Source organism: Falco biarmicus, chromosome Z (genome assembly GCF_023638135.1).
Source record: "Falco biarmicus isolate bFalBia1 chromosome Z, bFalBia1.pri, whole genome shotgun sequence".
In the NCBI taxonomy this organism is placed as follows: domain Eukaryota; kingdom Metazoa; phylum Chordata; class Aves; order Falconiformes; family Falconidae; genus Falco; species Falco biarmicus.
This window is the reverse complement of record NC_079311.1, coordinates 10,763,755-10,782,002: the sequence shown is the minus strand read 5'-3', so window position 1 is coordinate 10,782,002 and position 18,248 is coordinate 10,763,755. Positions and strand designations below refer to the sequence as shown.

At 44.2% G+C, this 18,248-nt stretch overlaps 1 protein-coding gene across 6 annotated transcripts in view; it reads left to right on the top strand.

Annotated features, from left to right (window-relative positions):
* The window catches only part of PLPPR1 (phospholipid phosphatase related 1), a 135,364-nt gene that overhangs the window by 91,649 nt on the left and 25,467 nt on the right, over positions 1–18,248 (top strand). For 3 of the 6 annotated variants that reach the window (XM_056325400.1, XM_056325401.1, XM_056325402.1), the window contains one exon: positions 10,218–10,406. In XM_056325400.1, the coding sequence (XP_056181375.1) occupies positions 10,218–10,406 (189 nt within the window). Of the gene's footprint in view, positions 1–3,539; positions 3,694–4,486; positions 4,948–9,507; positions 9,639–10,217; positions 10,407–18,248 lie in introns of those variants that run through there. The other 3 variants (XM_056325403.1, XM_056325405.1, XM_056325406.1) reach the window with 3 other exon arrangements.

Genomic DNA, 18,248 nt, shown 5'->3' with positions numbered 1-18,248 from the left:
TCTTTCCACGGAGCTGGATGTGCTACAGAAGTCTGAAGGTGAAACCTTTTAAGGCATGTCATTGGTGGTAGAATGGTACAGAACAGATGCTTAGCAAACTGCTGCAGAGATCGAGGCTTCTGTTGATCCCTGAAGAACTCATACAGCTAATTCCCATTAAAGCTAATGGGAGACATCTACCTACTACCCTTACACCTCAGTGTGAAAATAGGCCTTTTAGCTGCTAGCACATCTGGATGAGATGGACTCTTAATTAATTGTCTCCATCTTCCTTGTTATTTGTAAGGACAGGCTTGTCTGAGGGGGCTTTTAACGTTTCCTTACCACTTCACTGCTCTACAATGTGAAAACGTAAACTCTTCTTAAGAAGTTACAGTTGGGGTTTTGGCATAGACTATTTCAGGAGTCCTGAGAAAATTCCCAGAGACATACTGTGAAAAAGCTTGTCAAAGTAATTGGTTTAAGTGAAATTATCATGTAATAATACAAATCCAGTATCTTCCAGGAGTCTGTAATTCTTCTGCAAGTATTTGAAGGAAGTTTGATTATTTAAGAAAGCAAAATATAACTAATTAGATATTTTCTGTATTTAGGTCAGATGCAAACCCTAGAGGTAAAAAATCTGTATCAGGTGAAGGATGATTTAGTAAGTAGCTATCAGTTGGCCACAAATAAATACAGACAGTACTTACAAAAAAAATTATTGACCCGTGAACCAGCATGAGTCTCTGACACCTCACCCTAATCAGGATACTTCAAGAAACAATTGTGGTAATTTTGGGGTAGAGGCTTAATCTGCTTTTAGAAAGGCAGAAGCAGTCATGAATAACAATCCATGTGATTTCTTTGAATTTGCTGTGCCAGAGGTAAGACTAGAGTTTCCACTTCCAAGGAAAAAACAGCATGGCTTCCTGCGTAAAGAAAGACCCGGACCCATCCCTGGGCAAAACAGACTGGGATACACAGCTAAATATTTCTGGTATTATCCAGTAGAGAGCAAAGACACCCTCTTCACAATTCCTTCCAGCAGTAATGTAGGAGACGTAGTTAACCTGTCTGTCTTCATGACACACATACGCTACTATTGGATGATCCAGCATGTCTATGCCAAGAGTCGTGCTCTCATTGCCTAGCTCAAAAACGTACTCCAAAATTTTTCAGGCTTTGCATAACAATTGGTCACTAGAGTTTATTCAGAGGGGGAGGGGGACATCTGATTAAAATGGGTGGAACTGTGAGCCACAGCATGTGTGGAGAGTTGAAAACACTTGTGCAGGTTTGTGGTGCTGATTTACATCGTCATTAGTGTACTTTAACTCATAGGGGTCACAGGTGTCTGATTTATCTACAGGTACATCTTTTAATGACATACACAATCATACATGCATTGTTTAGCAAGTGATCAATTGTTAAAAGTCTTTTTCATGCATGCAAAATACTGGTTTGGTTTCTTTCAGAAGGAATGAAAATGTAATCTTTTATGTTGTCACTTTGTGTGCAAGAACCATTTTCCAATTATCAGTCATGCACATTAAAGTCATTGTAAGATACCTTATCAGTAGGGAGTGGGAAGGCTGATAAGCTGAAAGAATTTACCTATTTATGTATAAATACCATCAGTACTTGGGGGTTTTCAAGCTCATTCATATGGATTTGCATTATGATTTAAATGAGTGACAAAACACATAGCAAAATAAGACTTTTGCAGTGGCTCTATGCCAGTATTACAGGACAGAGCTTGTATGGCCTAGAAAGTACACAAGAAATGTTTACAGCCTCTTCCTTCTTCTCCGCCCCCCCACCCCCCCAAGTTTCATGCTCCTTTGTTAGTAACTCTGGGGTGGCTTCAGTATAGACTGATCAAAAACTCTGCCTCCCACTGGCTCTACTGTCTTAATGTTAATCTGTTTTTGCAGATTTTTGAGAAGAAAAAAACACAGAAACTGAAGTGCGACCAGGATTTGGTTTATTATTGAAGTATCTGTGGCAGTGTAGGTCAGTATTGACGGAAGTCAGACTAGAGCTGTATTTTAAATGCTGGAGGGATTTGCACACAGCACTGAAGCAGCATTTGGCACTGGGAAGGTCAAAGGTAGTTGTGCAACCACTGGCTAGAGAGCACATTTGGGATAAGTGAAATTTTCTTCCTGTATCAAAAACTGCTTGAGCAGGGTGGGTGGACCAGGTGACCTTCAGAGCTCCCTTCCAGCCTCAACCACTCTGTGATTCTGTGACTTGCTACTTTCATCAGTGACATCTCTGATTTCACTGGGTTTTTTCTAATTTTAGTCCAGAACCCACGCAAATACATGATGACTATAATGGCTGTCTTGTGTGTCAGAGCATATGTGCAAGGTTAGGCCAGAGAAATGCATATATAGCTTGTAAGGGTACCTTTGAGATGGAATTGCCATATTATTTTTTAAAGGTCTATTCTTACAATAATATCAAAGTAACACAGTATTTTGCCTATCTTGGAGGCAAAATACTAAAACTAAGCGACTTTGGAGTTTGTTATTTAACTTTATTATTATTTTTCTCGATGGTGTGGCAAAATAACTTGTATATTTGACAACTCTTGTAATAGTGGCAGGAGGCACTAGTCTTCATAAAAAGGATTCTGAATCAGATCCTGTAATTGTAATTTCCAAATCAATATTGCTATTTTTGTAAACGATGAGGATTGTGACATGAGATTTCCTTTGCAGTGTGGCAGAGAGGGAACAAAAATGATGAATTAGTATATCTGGTTAATTTCATGAGTTGAGATTAGTGACAACCTTTGTGAGATCATTTTGAGATGTGATGTTGAAGCCGGGGCAGGGGCAGGCTGACAGAGACACTGGCAATAGCTCATGTGCAGTAACTGTGGATATACACAAAAAGAGTTGATAGCTGAGGTTTTCTAACCAATCCATTTAGCCAGCAATAAACTACCAAAAAAGAGACGAGAAAGGGTCCTTGCAGTTTATATGTTTAAAGATGAAGATCCATGTAGAAGAATGGCTGCAGAAGCGTGTCCTTAGAATCTCTGAAGATCTGCACAATCCAGGCCTGGTATTAGAATAGGCCTGTAATCAGAATTGTGCTGAAGTTGCTGTGCTGAAGTTAACAAGAAAGGCAGCCTTGAGCTTGAGCAAGAAAGGTAGTCTTGAATCCTGAGACCAAGTAATTATGTTGTGCCAACAGGCCGTGGCTGTAACAAGCTACAGCTGCTGGGAAAGCAGGTGCAGGGCCAAGAAAGGTAGGGAGCAGTATGCGAAAATAGGGAGTAACAAACTACAAGGCTGAAGCACAGCAACACAATTCGCTGCATGGATAGAATGCTCATTTTAGTCATGATAATTAGGGGTGTGAGAACCGCGCGCGTTTAGAGACTGCTAACCAATTATATTTCTGCTTTACGAATATGCATGTGTATCGGTTCTATATAAGTAGTGTTAGACACTAATAAAGTTGAGCAAGGTGCATAACTCATATTGAGTGTCTTCTTGACTCCGGCGAACTCTTCTTCCAACAATTGGCGCGCCGAACGACAGGAAAGCTGGTAATTGCTGGAAAAACTCTGCCTTTGCATTGCGACGGTGGGCTTTGCAAAGTTGAGAGTCGCTGTGAAGAGTTCGTGCAGGAAGACGTCCGTAAGGAGTAAAGGCGTCTGAATCCGGCATTGACGTCTTGCGCCGACCTGCACCGGTTAAGACCATTTTTCCCTCGATAATGGAAAGGGAAGTGGCACTCATGCTATTAACTGATATTCTTGCTAAGCGAGAGGCTAGCGTGAGCACTAAGAAGCTCTGTGAGCTCAGTAGGTGGGTGGCTGAAAACAGACCTTTATCAGACTCCGAGTTCTCATCTAGCAGGGGGGGCGGCTCTCGGTAGCTTTCAGGGCGGCGCGGAGCACCCGTTGTGGCGGCACCCTCCGGAGATGGTGTCGGGTGTAACAGCTCTGTCTTTGCGATGCGATCCTTAGCGGCAGCAAGTCGGCCAAGGCCTTGGGGACTGCCTGCCGGGAGGTCATAAACCATTTACGATCCCTGGTTCCAGAGAAAAAAATGGCTATGGCTGCCTCAGACCTCCTCGGTCGGGAAACCCAGTCACAGTCTACCCGATTATTTGGTCTAGGCGCTCCGTCTGCAAAAGGCATAATTGTGCCCATTAAAAAATCTGCGACAGAGCTGTTAAACCCGACACCACCTCCGAAGGGTGCCGCCGCAACGGGTGCTCCGCGCCGCCCTGAAAGCTACCGAGAGCCGCGCCCCCCCCACACCCGTTAGAAGAGGACGAGGGTACTACGGCGGGTCCGTGTGCGCCTCTGAATGAGAATGCGGGGTCTGATAAAGAAAATTAACCCACCCCACCTGCACCTGCCCCGATCCCCCGTCCCCGAACCAAACCCTCCGACCGGACCCTAAGCCGCTTGCAGCAGCAATTGACTGAATGCCATCTGCCCACTGCCGGTCCTGATGTTCAGATCCTGACCCAGGAAGGTGTTATCCTCCAGCCTGCCGCTCCAGAAAGTCGTTGGTCTGGGGTTGTAAGAGACGCTATACTGGAGGAAGAGTGGGAAGCTGCTTCTGCTGTTGCTTGTCCGGTGCGGACTACTGCTTTACCTGCTGGTTCAGCAGCCGCTGTGTGGAAACCTTTTGATTGGAAATGTATGCAGCAGCTACGACAAGCCGTTACACGATATGGATTACAATCTGAACCAGTCAAACACTTGTTGACTTATTTGTTTGACTCTGAAATCATGACACCCAGTGACTGTACTTCGCTAGCTGGATTGCTTCTTACACCAGCACAGCTCCCCGCGCCCCGCCAGCGTGCCGTGCCGTGCCCCGCGGCTCCCCCCGCTCGCCCGCCCACCCACCGCCACGGATCCCCCCAGCTGCTGGCGAAAAGGGGAGTCCAGAGTTCGGTGTGGAGCTGCAGATCGCACCCCCGCCGGCGGTAAGACCGCGTAGAGTAAATCGCGGCAGGGCTCTGCGCTAAATTCCTCTCTGTGAGAAGGGGGGGGGGGGGGGGGGGGGGGGCCACTACGGAAGGCCGGGTAGAATAAATCGCGGCAGGGCTCTGCGCTAAATTCCTATGGGGGGGGGGGGGGGGGCAGTACGGAAGGCCGCGACGAGTAAATCGCGGCAGGGCTTCCCCGCGCTTATACCCTTTCTGTGAAAGGTGAGAGCTCTGAGAAGACCGCGATGGAATTAGACGCGGCAGTTAAACTGTTAGCTGGCATCCTCCTTAAGAGAGAGGAGGGCGTTAAAGAGACAGAAATGGGAGACCTTAGTTCGCTGGGCACGAAAAAAGACTAAGATCCCCGAGCCCGCGTTATTGTTTAGTATTGCGGAATGGAGAGAAGTGGGAAATTGCCTCTGGGGTGGCGGTCGATAGCTAACACTCTGGAAATTATGAAAGCGAAAAAAAAAAAAGTAGCGGCGGCAGCCATAGAAGCGTTGGGGAGAGATGTGTAGAAAAGCCGCTGGAGCAGAAGGGTGATTCACCTAAGCCTTCTCTCTTGGCTGCATTTTTCGGAGTTGGGCATACTCGTCCTGTGAAAGGTATGTCCGCCCCTGCGTGTTCAATAGTGCCGGAGCTTTTAGATAAGACAGCGGACAAACCGAAAGTTACTCCTCGAGAGCCTGCGGTAGCTGAGCCGAGCCCGGAAGAGGCCGCCGAGCCCCGCCCAGGAGGGCGGGGCAGCGAGTCCTGCTGCACCAATCACGTCAGGGCGGGCCGCGGCGCCGTGCGGTGACGTAACCCCTCGGCCTGGAACGTCATCGGACGGGTCTGAGGAGGAAGGCGGGGAGAAGCCTTGTGGTAACAATACAGAGAAATCCTTAGAGGCGGTAATAGATAAATTAAGAAACCTGGTAAAGCGAGTTAAAATGAACCTGCCTACTACTTCAATACCTGTAATCCCTCCAGTTAGCCCAACTACCCCACCGATGCTGAACTCGAGAAAAGATCCAATTCTACAGTGTTGGTCTGGTGTTATTCATGATGCTATTTTGGAGGGAGGATGGCAGGTGAACAGCTCGTTAGCTTGTCCAGTACTGATTAATAATCTTGATGCACATAACTGGAACATGATTTATGGAAGATTAATGATCAGATTTTAGCGATGGGAGTGTTGCAACCTGCTCTTCCACCTTTTATGATGATCCCTCAGATGTGGCAAATTGTTGTGATAGACTTGAAAGACTGTTCTGTCTTTTTCACGATTCCCTTACACCCTAATGACACACAAAGAGACTCACTAACGATGATTTGCAACCGTTCCGATCCTGGTTGCATGGCACCAAAGCGAACAGTCCTCAAACTTGTTCACCAGAACAGCGGGCTGCCCTGAAAGTTGTGTCCCACAAGATTCAGACTGGCTGGTGTGGTCACCGAATGGCAAATCATCCGTTATCTTTTTTGGTTTGTAATATTGCCACTTCACCTTTTGTACTTATTTTGCAATGGCAAAAGAAAAAGGAGGAAAATACGGCGATCATTTTAGAGTGGGTTTTTTTGCCATTGCAACCCAGACATTGTATTTTAAGTCTCCCTGAAGCAGTAGCGGCCTTGGTGAGAAAAGGAAGAGACAGGACTGTAGAATTTGATGGGACTGAACCAGCAGATATCAGTATTCCAGTCTGTGGTGATGATTATGAATGGCTTCTGAGGCATTCAACAGCCATACAGGAAGCCTTGATGGTTTATACAGGTGTTGTACACAACAACCGGCCAAAAGGACCTCTTTGGAAGATGTTAGAACATTATCAGTGGATTGCAAGACCGTTACACTCAAAAAGACCAGCTGAAGGGCCAACGGTGTTTACAGATGCAGGACGAAACACGAAGAAGGCTGCGTGTGCTTGGCAATCCGATAATCAGTGGCAGAAACAAGTGATCGCCGGTGAACCACGGGACAACCTTCAAACCTTAGAACTGAAAGCAGTTGTTGAAAGGGCAAACCGTACCCTGAAGGATTATCTTCAGAGACAGAAAGTATCGCAGGACATAGACGTAACTGAACGGTTGACTAAGGTGTTGTTTACCTTAAACTATCTCTCCCTTACGGAGGGTAGAGAGGGACCACCTGTTGTTATACATCACCAAACAGCACAAGGGAACCAAACAACTACAGTTCCTGGTTTGAATGTTCAGTATGAAAATATGGCTTCAGGTGTATGGGAAGGACCTAATCCGGTGTTATTATTGGTAGAGGTTATTTTTGTATCTCCACAGATAAAGGACCTATATGGGTCCCTAGCGTGTTTGTGCGACCTGTATGTCAAGATCAGAAGACAGAAGAGAAGACTCAGAGCGAGCAGACGGAATAAACTGTCTATGTTGTAAGGGATGTAACCTGTGGGTATTGTGCCGATGTATGCTATGTGGGGTAAAATGGTTCTGTAAGCCAAAGCTTAAATGTAAATGGTGTAAAGAGTGTATGTGTTTGATTAGTAACTGGGCATGAAGCAAGAGAAAGCATACAACTAGTGTAATACCATGCTGATTGGAGACAGTATACATCATCAGAATCTGTGAAAGCACAGATTTGTGGGGTGGAATGTGGGGGGGGGAAAAAAAGGTGGAAATTGTAGAACTAAACATGTTTAAGTGGTGGACTTGGTTTACGGTCTTGATGAATTTTTTACCCATTGGCCAAAGTATTTTTGACATCTTGCCTAGAACAAACGTACGGGTGACATGGGCAAATATCACGGGTGTAACAGACTTTTGTTTAAGTTTGCAGCAAGCAGACAACTCCTTTAGAACTTGTTTAATTGGTATTCCCCTGCAAGAGAATGAAACAAATTTTGATGGTTTTTTGAAATGTTAAAACAGTGGATCTGACTTCCAATCAGAATGGTACATGTGTGAGTCCAAATGGGCAATTTGTTTGGCCTTCTATGCGTAATGCAGCGTGGCAGAAAACGCTTATTGAGAATTTGAATCGACCATATCATTTGCCATTGCAGGAGTTAGACCTATTAGGTAGCATTACGCCCGTTAAATACGTTAACGTGACTGCTACGGGAACGCCAGAATGCGAGGACACGGTAGCACCACTTCAACCTCTTAATGGCACTGGAGTAATTTGGTTTGGTGAACCGTGGTGATTGTGGCTAGCAGGACAAGGTGAATGGGAGTTTGATACAAGGTTTCAAAATTTAACCTGTTCACCTAATTGGGGTGAACTGAAAGCTGGAGGGTTACATGTAAATGTATCAGGGGGCTATCAGTTGCCACCAGGAGTCTTTTTGATATGTGGAGATAGAGCATGGCCAGGGATTCCTTTGAACCCTGTCGGTGGACCATGTTATTTAGGGCGTTTAACTTTGTTTGCTCTACGTATGAAAGACTTATTGAAAATGACTCCACAATTTCATAGATCACGGAGGGCACTGCGCACCTTTGATGAGACATGTAATGACCAAGTCGATCTACAGTCTGTAACAACAAATGTCTTAGCCTCCATATTTATGCCAGGAGCAATGACTGCATTAAACGCTAAGAATATACGAAGGTTAGCGTGTTGGGGAGAGAAGCAATTTAATCTTACATCACAGATTTTAAGTTCGTTATCGCTTGGTGTAGATAGTGTTAGGCATACTACATTACAGAATAGAGCTGCAGTAGATTTTTTGTTATTAGCACATGGACACGGTTGTGAGGATTTTGAAGGGATGTGTTGTGTGAACCTTTCCTATCATTCCATATCTATCCACAAGAAGTTGTCACAACTGCAGGGAAACATGAAGCATATTCTTGTTGATGATAATCCCTTTGATGAATGGTTGAGAGGATTGGGCATAACAGGTTGGTTAAAGATGTTATTGATGGAAGGAATACACTTTGTTATAATCATTATTGTAATGCTTTTAGTTTTTAGCTGTGTTTTTTCTTGTTTAAAGAGGGTAGTTTTTAACATAACCAGTCAGGCTTGGCTTGTGCAAAAGAAAAAGGGGGAATTGTAGAAGAATGGCTGCAGAAGCATGGCCTTAGAATCTCTGAAGATCTGCACAATCCAGGCCTGGTATTAGAATAGGCCTGTAATCAGAATTGTGCTGAAGTTGCTGTGCTGAAGTTAACAAGAAGGGTAGCCTTGAGCTTGAACAAGAAAGGTAGTCTTGAATCCTGAGACCAAGTAATTATGTTGTGCCAACAGGCCGTGGCTGTAACAAGCTACAGCTGCTGGGAAAGCAGGTGCAGGGCCAAGAAAGGTAGGGAGCAGTATGCGAAAATAGGGAGTAACAAACTACAAGGCTGAAGCACAGCAACACAATTCGCTGCATGGATAGAATGCTCATTTTAGTCATGATAATTAGGGGTGTGAGAACCGCGCGCGTTTAGAGACTACTAACCAATTATATTTCTGCTTTACGAATATGCATGTGTATCGGTTCTATATAAGTAGTGTTAGACACTAATAAAGTTGAGCAAGGTGCATAACTCGTATTGAGTGTCTTCTTGACTCCGGTGAACCCTTCTTCCAACAGATCCAGACTCAAACTGGTCTTTTTCAAAAGCGCTTGTGATGGAGTGGGGAGGCCAGGCAGTGCACAGTAGCCCAGACTGGTTGTTCAGGGAGTCAGGATTTCTAAGTAGACGTCTAAAGGTTTACTCATAAGCAGTGGCTCCGAGGAAAGGTGAGTGGCAGGAGGCAGATTTCCCTCCGGATGACTCTTCGTGTGGGACACAGAGGGCTTTTCTGGATTAGCACAGGGTGCACATTCCCCAGCGTGGATTTACAGCTGCAGGGCCGGGGCGTGGGGGGGGGGGGGGGGAAAGCATTTTGGCTTTAGCTTCCTTTATCCTTTGTAATAATCCTTTCCAGCTCCCTGCCACTGTGCACAGGTTTTAGCTTGTTACTGCTGTTGGCTCCTGCAGTGCTGCCCCTTGTACCTGCTAGCTTTCATTGATCCTTGTTGCCATTGACACTCACATGCCCTTTGATAAAGTAGTTGTCAAAGCTGCCATCCCTCGACAAGCAGCATTTCAGACCCACTCCTATCTGAGACGTTCATTAGTGTCGTTTGCCAAAAAGTTTATATAACAGATGTTGCAAAGCAGAGGCACAGAAACACGCACATTCACACACCATTATTGCAAGGGCTGACAGGGTGATGATAAAGGGAGGATGGTCTGCAGGACTAGAGTAGCTGGAAGGCATAGCTGCATCTGTTAAAAAAGCAACTAATGTCTGTGTGACCATGTTATATTTTCAGCTTGTCATCATGGCTGGGACTGTTCTGCTCGCCTACTACTTTGAGTGCACCGATACTTTTCAGGTGCATATCCAAGGCTTCTTCTGTCAGGATGGCAATTTGATGAAACCGTACCCTGGAACAGAGGATGAGAGCTTCATTTCACCTCTTGTGCTCTACTGTGTGCTGGCTTCAACTCCCACAGCTATTGTAAGTATAAGAAATTATTTGGATGCTCAATGCAAAGAAAAATATGAATGCTATGTCCTTTTTATTTATATTCTCTTTATTTTTGGCAGTAACATCCACTTTTTTTACCTGGTTTTCTTTAGTATCCAACCAGTAAGCTGTTCCGAGCATATGAAAATATTCAATTAACTGAGTACCTACAATTCCAAACAGATAATTGCAGTCACTGATTAGCAAAACTTTGGCCCTTTTCCTTTTTCTGTGCAGAAAGTTGCAAATTTCACAAATAGCCAGCTTTGCTGCATTTGGAATTACATTGGTAAATTCTTATTGGACTGTGTCTTTATGTACTCTGTTTTGTTTTATTTCTTTCTCTTTATTGCATTATCTTTAGTATTTCTTTCCTATGTGAACTTTGATTTGCATCCATTTCAAAAGCTGATTAAAGCTGTATATGCTGCATTTACTTGTGAAAGGTGAATGCTGCACAATAGTCTGTTTTAAGTTTGGGTCTGCAGTAATTTTAATGCATGAAACAGTGTAATACAGAATGTAGTAAGGAATGTGAAAGGGATCTGTGGAAGAGGCAATACTTTTCGGTACAGGACACTTAATGAAAACATGTAAGGGTGTTGACTTGGATTGTACCAGGAGTTTATGAAAATCCTGTGCAGTAACTGTTATTTTCTGTATTGAAACCCCAGTGAATGTTAGGACTTTCAGTTTACTTTGTGCTGCAGTGGTAGATGATTTGCAAATGAAAAATGAAATACTACATTTCTCCAGCTTCCCCCCTATAAACATGTTGCCGTTGTTTAGGGAAGTAACTTTCACAAGCGATGCTTGGAAAGGGAGATTGAGTGTCACTACCATGCCTTGATGATATAACAATTAAATTAATCAGAGGTTTGTCCCTTGACTCAGCAATATGGTATTGGGTGAGGAAGTGGTAATAAGAATGTTGCTCTTTATTTGGATCTTCTGTTTAAATCCTTGCTCTGGCAAACTTTGCTGTCAGCCTTTCAGATTTTGCTCCATATGACCAGCATTTTCCTTCTTTTCACAGACCCAGTCAGTTTTTCCTAGTTACTTTCACTTATAAAAAGTTAAATTGGAATCTTCTTCAGGAGTTGAACAATGCTGGTTTTGTAGTTTCTGTAGGCTGTGTTAAACACAAGAAATGAAAGACGGTAGTGAATATCAAAGTTTTTGGGTGCTAAAGAGACCTTCAGCTTAGTGCTGTGTGGAGCTGCTCTGACTATCTCATACATTGCAAGCTGTGCAGAAATGCTGGCCAGGTCCAGAAGTAATCAGCCTAGATGACTGGCTCCAGTGCTGGGTGTAAGCTGGCAAGCTCTGCTTCTTGGGTTATGCTTTGCTAGCTGTACCCCGTCAGCTAGAAAAGATATGGTCGGGGGCAGCACAGGGCTGTTTGCACCATGCTTCATTGTGATCTCTACATACATCCTCAAGGCAACAACAGACTGAACTTTCCTGGGAAAACATTTTGCTTTCCACTTTTAATGTAGTATGTATTAATACGTTATTTAATTATTTAATGTTTTCTTTCTTAGTATTGGGCTAATCTTCAAGTAGAGCATACGTCCAAAGGATCTTTTTCTGTCCTCCTGACTGGTGCTCAGCACAATGTTTTAATACAAGTAATTTCACTTTATTTCTCATTCTGATCTTTTCCTGAGAAACATAATTTGAGACTTCAGCTAGTAGCTGACTCTGCAGACTGAGTTTTGTCAATGATTATTAATAGAAAACTAATAAATGAGACAGAAGGTGAGCTGAGTCTCCCTAAACTCTGTCCTTGCATTGCACTGCTGGTCAGACCACTCACAGTGTGAGCATCGTCAGCTGTCATGCAGTACCCAGGTGGGTGCTGCCTGTCATTCAGACTGTCACAGATGTTTGATCCAGTTGAATTCCCAGGGATTTCAGTGAAGGAGGCAAGTGCAGCGTTTCTACTTACACCGTGATGATTGTACTCTCAAAAAAAAAAAATCCCAACCAAAACCAATCAAAAAACACCAACAAAAAACCCACACACAAACAAAAGAACCCGCACAGCTGTGCTTTGTGGGAGGCAGCTTTGCGTGCGTTCACAGTAGCTTAAGTTGTAGCTTCACTCTCTACACTTCGCTTTCAAGAATAATCACTGACATCCTGCAGCTCCACTGTGAAGAAATTACTTAAGTCAAAGGTAATGCCGGTCTCTCCTTACAATTACTTGCTTCTCCTCTGCAAGACACTTGTTACTTCACCTTCTGACAGCAAATTGTTTGGCTTGGCTAAGAGGATTTACAGTAGCAAATCTGATCTCTGCGTTGCCTGCATATTGCCACTGTCCTGACACCTATGGCATGAGAGGAGTGATTATTGTTAGAAGGGGTGGAACCCAGCAGCCGTGGGGAGCAGGCACAGTACTAGTTAACAGTGTTTCTGGAGCTATGAAAAATACAGTAGGACTCAGTACAAGCTCCCTCATCTGAGACACAAGCAGTTAAGCGCAGTCCTGTGTGCACAGGGCTGGAGGGGACTCAGAGCCCTAATTTCAGCGTAACTGTGAGGTGTTGCAGTGCTTGCAGGCCAAAGGGGAGCATCTTTGTGAATTTAATGGAATATTTTTGTGTCTCAGCCATTTGCTATGGCAGTGGCCGTGGGGAAAAATGAATGCGTGTACTTTATTTCTTCCCTGACCATACTGCTCAGAAGTGCTGTTGTGGGTTGGTACCCTGTATATGCGTTTCCCTGCACTTTTAGTGGCAAAATGAATGCGACTGGCCTGATTTTATGCAGTTTTATTTGTTGTTCTTGAAACATGGTGCTGCTGACACTGTTTAATAATTTGTTTTATGCCACATTGGGTATTTAATTATCATACATCAGAATTACAAAAATAGTTTAATGCTCCTACTGATAACCCTTTAATCTGATAATGAGAGTTTCTTGCAAAGGGATATGTCTGAATCTCATGATGACACTGTTAAGTAAATGAAAATCATGTATGTCTGAGTCTGTTCTGTGAAATGCATTTTTCTCCCAAATGTTCCACTGAGGATAGGTCAAAGACTTTCATCTGCTTTATTCATTTTTAATTTCCTGAGTGTGGTGGTATTAGCCTCTTTGCAGCAAAGTAGTAGGATATGGTGAGTTTAGCAATAAATTGCACCTACATAAGGAAAATACTGGTTTTCTTCATAAAGAAACAGCTGGCCATTTTTTTTTTCAGATTTAGTGATTTATCCCCTGAAATGTGCATCCTCAGACTACAGTAGTAAATTTTTGCTATCAGCAAAAATGGTAGATTCCTGGAGGGATTCCAGGGAGATTCCCGGAGTCCGGTTTGTTGTGGACTGAACTTGTAGTTACCTGTAGGTTCTGGTGCCACAGAGAGCTTCATAAGATACGTATGATTTCATCTTCATCTCATGCCAGTTGTTTCTAAGGACTTTTATTTTTTTCTCCAGCGACTTTCCCCTTCTTGCAGGCTGATTTCAGTTGTACTGATGTTGTTGGCAGTTGTTTATTGAACAGTTGCGGAATTTCCAGTGTTCCTGTTGTCATGCTGAAATGGGTATAGGAATGCTTTCAGCCTGTCTCATGGTAAAGTAGAAGCTGTGGCTAAATCATTTTAATGTTTGCAGACAGGAATGTACCATCCTTGACAGTCATGGCAAGCACTTAGGTACTGTAGCTATTAGCCAGCCTCTGGGTGCCAGGCAAAGAGAGTGAGAAGGAGGTTATTCATCTCTGTGGCCTTGTGAGAATAGCACAGATCATCAGTCTTTGCCTCTGCTGCATTTCAAAGGGTCAAAACTTTCCAAAACCTGATTTTGCCTTGGTCTTCACACGGCCTGTAGCAACATGCCTGCACATTTGGATAGCTGACCTCTGCATTACAGAGGTTTTCACAGACCGCCCTTCATTTTGGTTATTATGGGTACTTCAGGAAGGGTGAAATGAGCCAGAGAATAATTGCTTTTTTTTTTCCAGAGTTGGAGGTGTTAGAATGCAAACCTTTCTCTGATTTTCTGGTGACAGGGAATGTAAAAATTAAGAGAAGCTTTTAAGTTTAAGCACCAGATCTTGAGTTCCATGGTTGCACATCTGGTGAATTTAAAAGTGACTTGTCCCACAGCAGCATGTTATACGGAGCCTGGAAGAAAGTATTATATTTCAGTGCCCTGTCAATTCCAAAATATTGGGGCAGGGAGAGGTAAAAAATAATTATTCTTCTAATTTTTGCCAGTGTGAGAACTTTATGAAAACTGTTTTAATTGGAACAAGTTGCTTTACACAAACATAACCTTTTCAAGCCATTTCCTTTAAAAATGTTCCAGGATGACTCCACCACATTCATTAACGTCCCTCAAGATGAGTGTTCCCCATTACGAAGTTACTGCAAATCATCCAGTTCCCCAGCTGGTACTGGACAATCCTTCTGGGGTTCAGAGCTGCTGCCTGTGCTGCTCCATCCATTGTGATTTGTCTGTCTGCCCAAGAGAAGCAGTGAGGCTTAGGAGCAGAGCCAGCTCACTGAAATGGATACTGAACAGCAGCAGAAAGCTTAAGGGCACCGTTCTTTGTTTCCTGAAAGTAGAATAGAAAGTGCCACTACTGTTTTCACACAGCCTTCAGTTTCTTTCCTTCCGTTTCAAGGTTGAAGTGGCAGCCTACGTGTAATTGTTAACTGGCCAGTGCTATTAATTTCTGCAAAGGAGTATTTGTTTTCAGATAATGTTAGACTTAGTAACTGAATTGATCTGATTATTAATTATAAGGTGAATTACAGGGTTGATCAAATTTATCTGAAGCAGGGGGAAGCTGTTCAAACATCTCTCTATAATCTGCTCTTACCTCCCAAGCTTCAGAAACATCATTGGTACAGATGGCTTTCCTGTTCTTTTTGCTACCTTGCTTTTTTGGCTTTGGCTTAGTACAGCCATGTTATTACAGTGATTTATTTCTAGAAGGTAAACCAGGGAATTTTTGCCTGTGTTAGTTGATTCCCCCGTGGCAGCTCAGCCACAGATGCCAGGAAAACCGAGGGTGGCTAACGGAGCTCAGAGCTCTGTGACAGTAGCTGCTTCCCAGCTTTTTCGCAGAAATCCGTAGGCTCTGCTGGTGACCATGCTGCCAGAAAGCACAGACTCCTGTGCCACGTCCTCTTACCTGCCATGCTTCACCCCCATGCTGGCACAGCATGCTGGGCAGCAGTGGGGAGGAGAGGTCAGTGTCAATGCCTGTAGTGTCCCTTAGTCCTTGTGAAGGAAGGATACATACCTTTTCCAAGGAGATGTTCCACACATGGCACTTGCATGGTCTTGGCTTTCAGGGCTGGCCTCCATTTCAGCTTGGTCCCAAAGAGGGACATCACTCAAGGGCATTTGGCTGCACCTTCCTCTTACTGTCAGGAAACAGGGCTGGGGTTGCTCACAGGTCAAGGTTGGAGGAAGAGCCCGGCTGCTTGTAAGGTGTCCTCTGCTGGCTTGTCTCCCTCTTTTTGGTGCTTGCCAGGACACAAGTTGTGAAATGGTGAATGACAAGCTGGGATATGTAGGAGTGAGGCAAAGGTGTGACCGTTACACTGTAAATGTTTATATTCTGGTATTTGCACACTACTCTGGAAAAGAATAAATACACCTTGTTTGGTGCAAGAGTTTCAGGCATTTCTACTGCCAGTGTCTCCAGGACTTCGTAGTGGTCCCAGTTACATGCAGAGCTGTGGGAAATGTCTTCTATTGACTAGAACTTCAGTTTAATTCTGTCAGAGTTTTACCACAACAAATTGGTTTTTTTAAGCACAGTGATAAGACAGTTGTGGTTCTTGGGCAGGTTAGGATCCACATTGTGGATTTTGGCCCTTTTGATGCGTAGTAAAAGCAAGCAATCTCCTTTTTCTCCAAAAGGACTTTTTAACTGTTCTTTGCTGCTGTTTTCATTGAACAACAACAACAAAATACCACAAAACCCAAATCAAAATAAACCAGAATGAGGTAATAAGAAACTGAATGCAGATTAAGGTTTTGTCCTCAGAATGTTATGGATGAGCTGGCTTTGCAAGGTTCACCTGAAGACATTGCTTCATGCAAAATACAGCATTGATTGCTGTGGGCTAGGGGAGACCTGTCTAGATGGTCATGGTAAAGATGAGAGTCTCTGAGAAAAACTCTCAGCTGATCCCCTAGTCCTCGTGACCAGTGATGGTAGTGTAGCATCATACATCTGGGACACGATTGCTGCCTTTGAAGTCAGGTGTCTTCTGTTGGATTTAGATTTGATAAGTCTTGGCAGTGCTAGGTTACTTGTTTGACTCGGTGATCTTAAAGGTCTTTTCCAACCTAAAGATTCTGTGATTGTGTTACCAGGGGAAAGCTCTGCCCTCCCAGGCAGGCATGGGTCAGGGTCCTGGCTGCAAGTCACAGCAGAGATCCCGTGCCCTGCAGAGGGTGCCAAGGCAGGCCTCAGTGGCTGCTTGTCCCCTATGGTGTCTTTTCTCAGCATGAACGTTGCTTAGTGTCTGCCACCCGGGTTTGACTATGGAGTCTTAGCTGTGCGGTGTCAGTATTTGGCCCTGTAGGTAGCAGGTGGGATGGCAGATCAGTAACTCTCAGGGCCCGAGGCTAACTGCAAGAGAGATCTAAGGAATTAAGGAAGTAACAACACTAAGTGAAAGTCGATATGCGCCATGTTCTTAGCGGGGACTGTAGAGAAGATAGAGACAGACTGTTAAATCACAAGAGGCAGCCCTGCAAGGGATACAAGCTGCAAGAAAAGAAACCAATAAAATATTAGGAAAAGTCTTTTTACAATGACAGTAGTCAAACACCCAAACCGTGCCACCGTAGAGGCTGTTGGAGCCCCATTCCTCTGGTAATGCGTCTGCTCAAGGCTGTGGTTTGTGCTGACCCTGCTTTGAGAGGGGTTGGAGTGGAGGCCCCTTCCCAGCTAAATCACCGTGTTGTTCTGTGTCTCTCTGTTCTGTCGTGCTAGTGGAAATTTTCTGCTGTTTAACTAAGGACAGATGAATGGAGCCGTGAGCGCCTGTGTACAGCCTGAAGACTGTCTCTCTACCAACAAGCAGCTGTGCTAATGCAGTCCTCAGATCCACCGTGATGTAAAAGAACAGAATTGCTGTTGGCCCAGTGCTGATAGAACACCTGCTGGGGCACTTGGCAAAGGTTACCTTTTGGGGAGCAGCCTGCTTTTTTCCAGAGATAGTTGTGTGGAATCATTTTGAAACTGGCTGCTTGGGAAACTGGGAAACTGGGGCTTGAGAGCCCCAGAACCCTCACCTGCTTGTATTCTCTGGTTTTGAGTGCTCTGCTCATAGCTCATCTCACAGCCAGTGCCTTCCTTGTGTATTCTCCTCCCCTTGGCTGCTATTGGAATGCTGTGGACTTGATTAATTTGTTCTATTTGTGACATTAAAAATACAGCCATCCTTACAGAGGATTTGGGAAATGTCAGCTTTCTAAAACCTGCCCAGAACTGAGAGTTACGATGTCCCAAGACCCAAGTTCAGTTTGGTTTGCTGCCAGAGATTGTTGTGTGTGATAGCGTTACCTCTGGATGCGGTTTCTGTGGAGAGAGTGGTGTTAGCAAGGGCTGACTGTGCCACAAGGATGCTGTTAGAGTAAACAAGTTGAAGGATTTAAAAACTCCCAGAAATCAGAATGATGTAAATTTAATGCATAAAACCAACAGACAGATCCTGTCCGTACTTCGCATGATTCTTCCTGATACAGGATCTCCATCATCTTGCTGCGATCGGAAATGCCATCAGTTGTACTTTCTCATGGAAAGCAACAGAAGCATGTTGTCTCATGGAGAGACTTCAGGCAGTCCCAG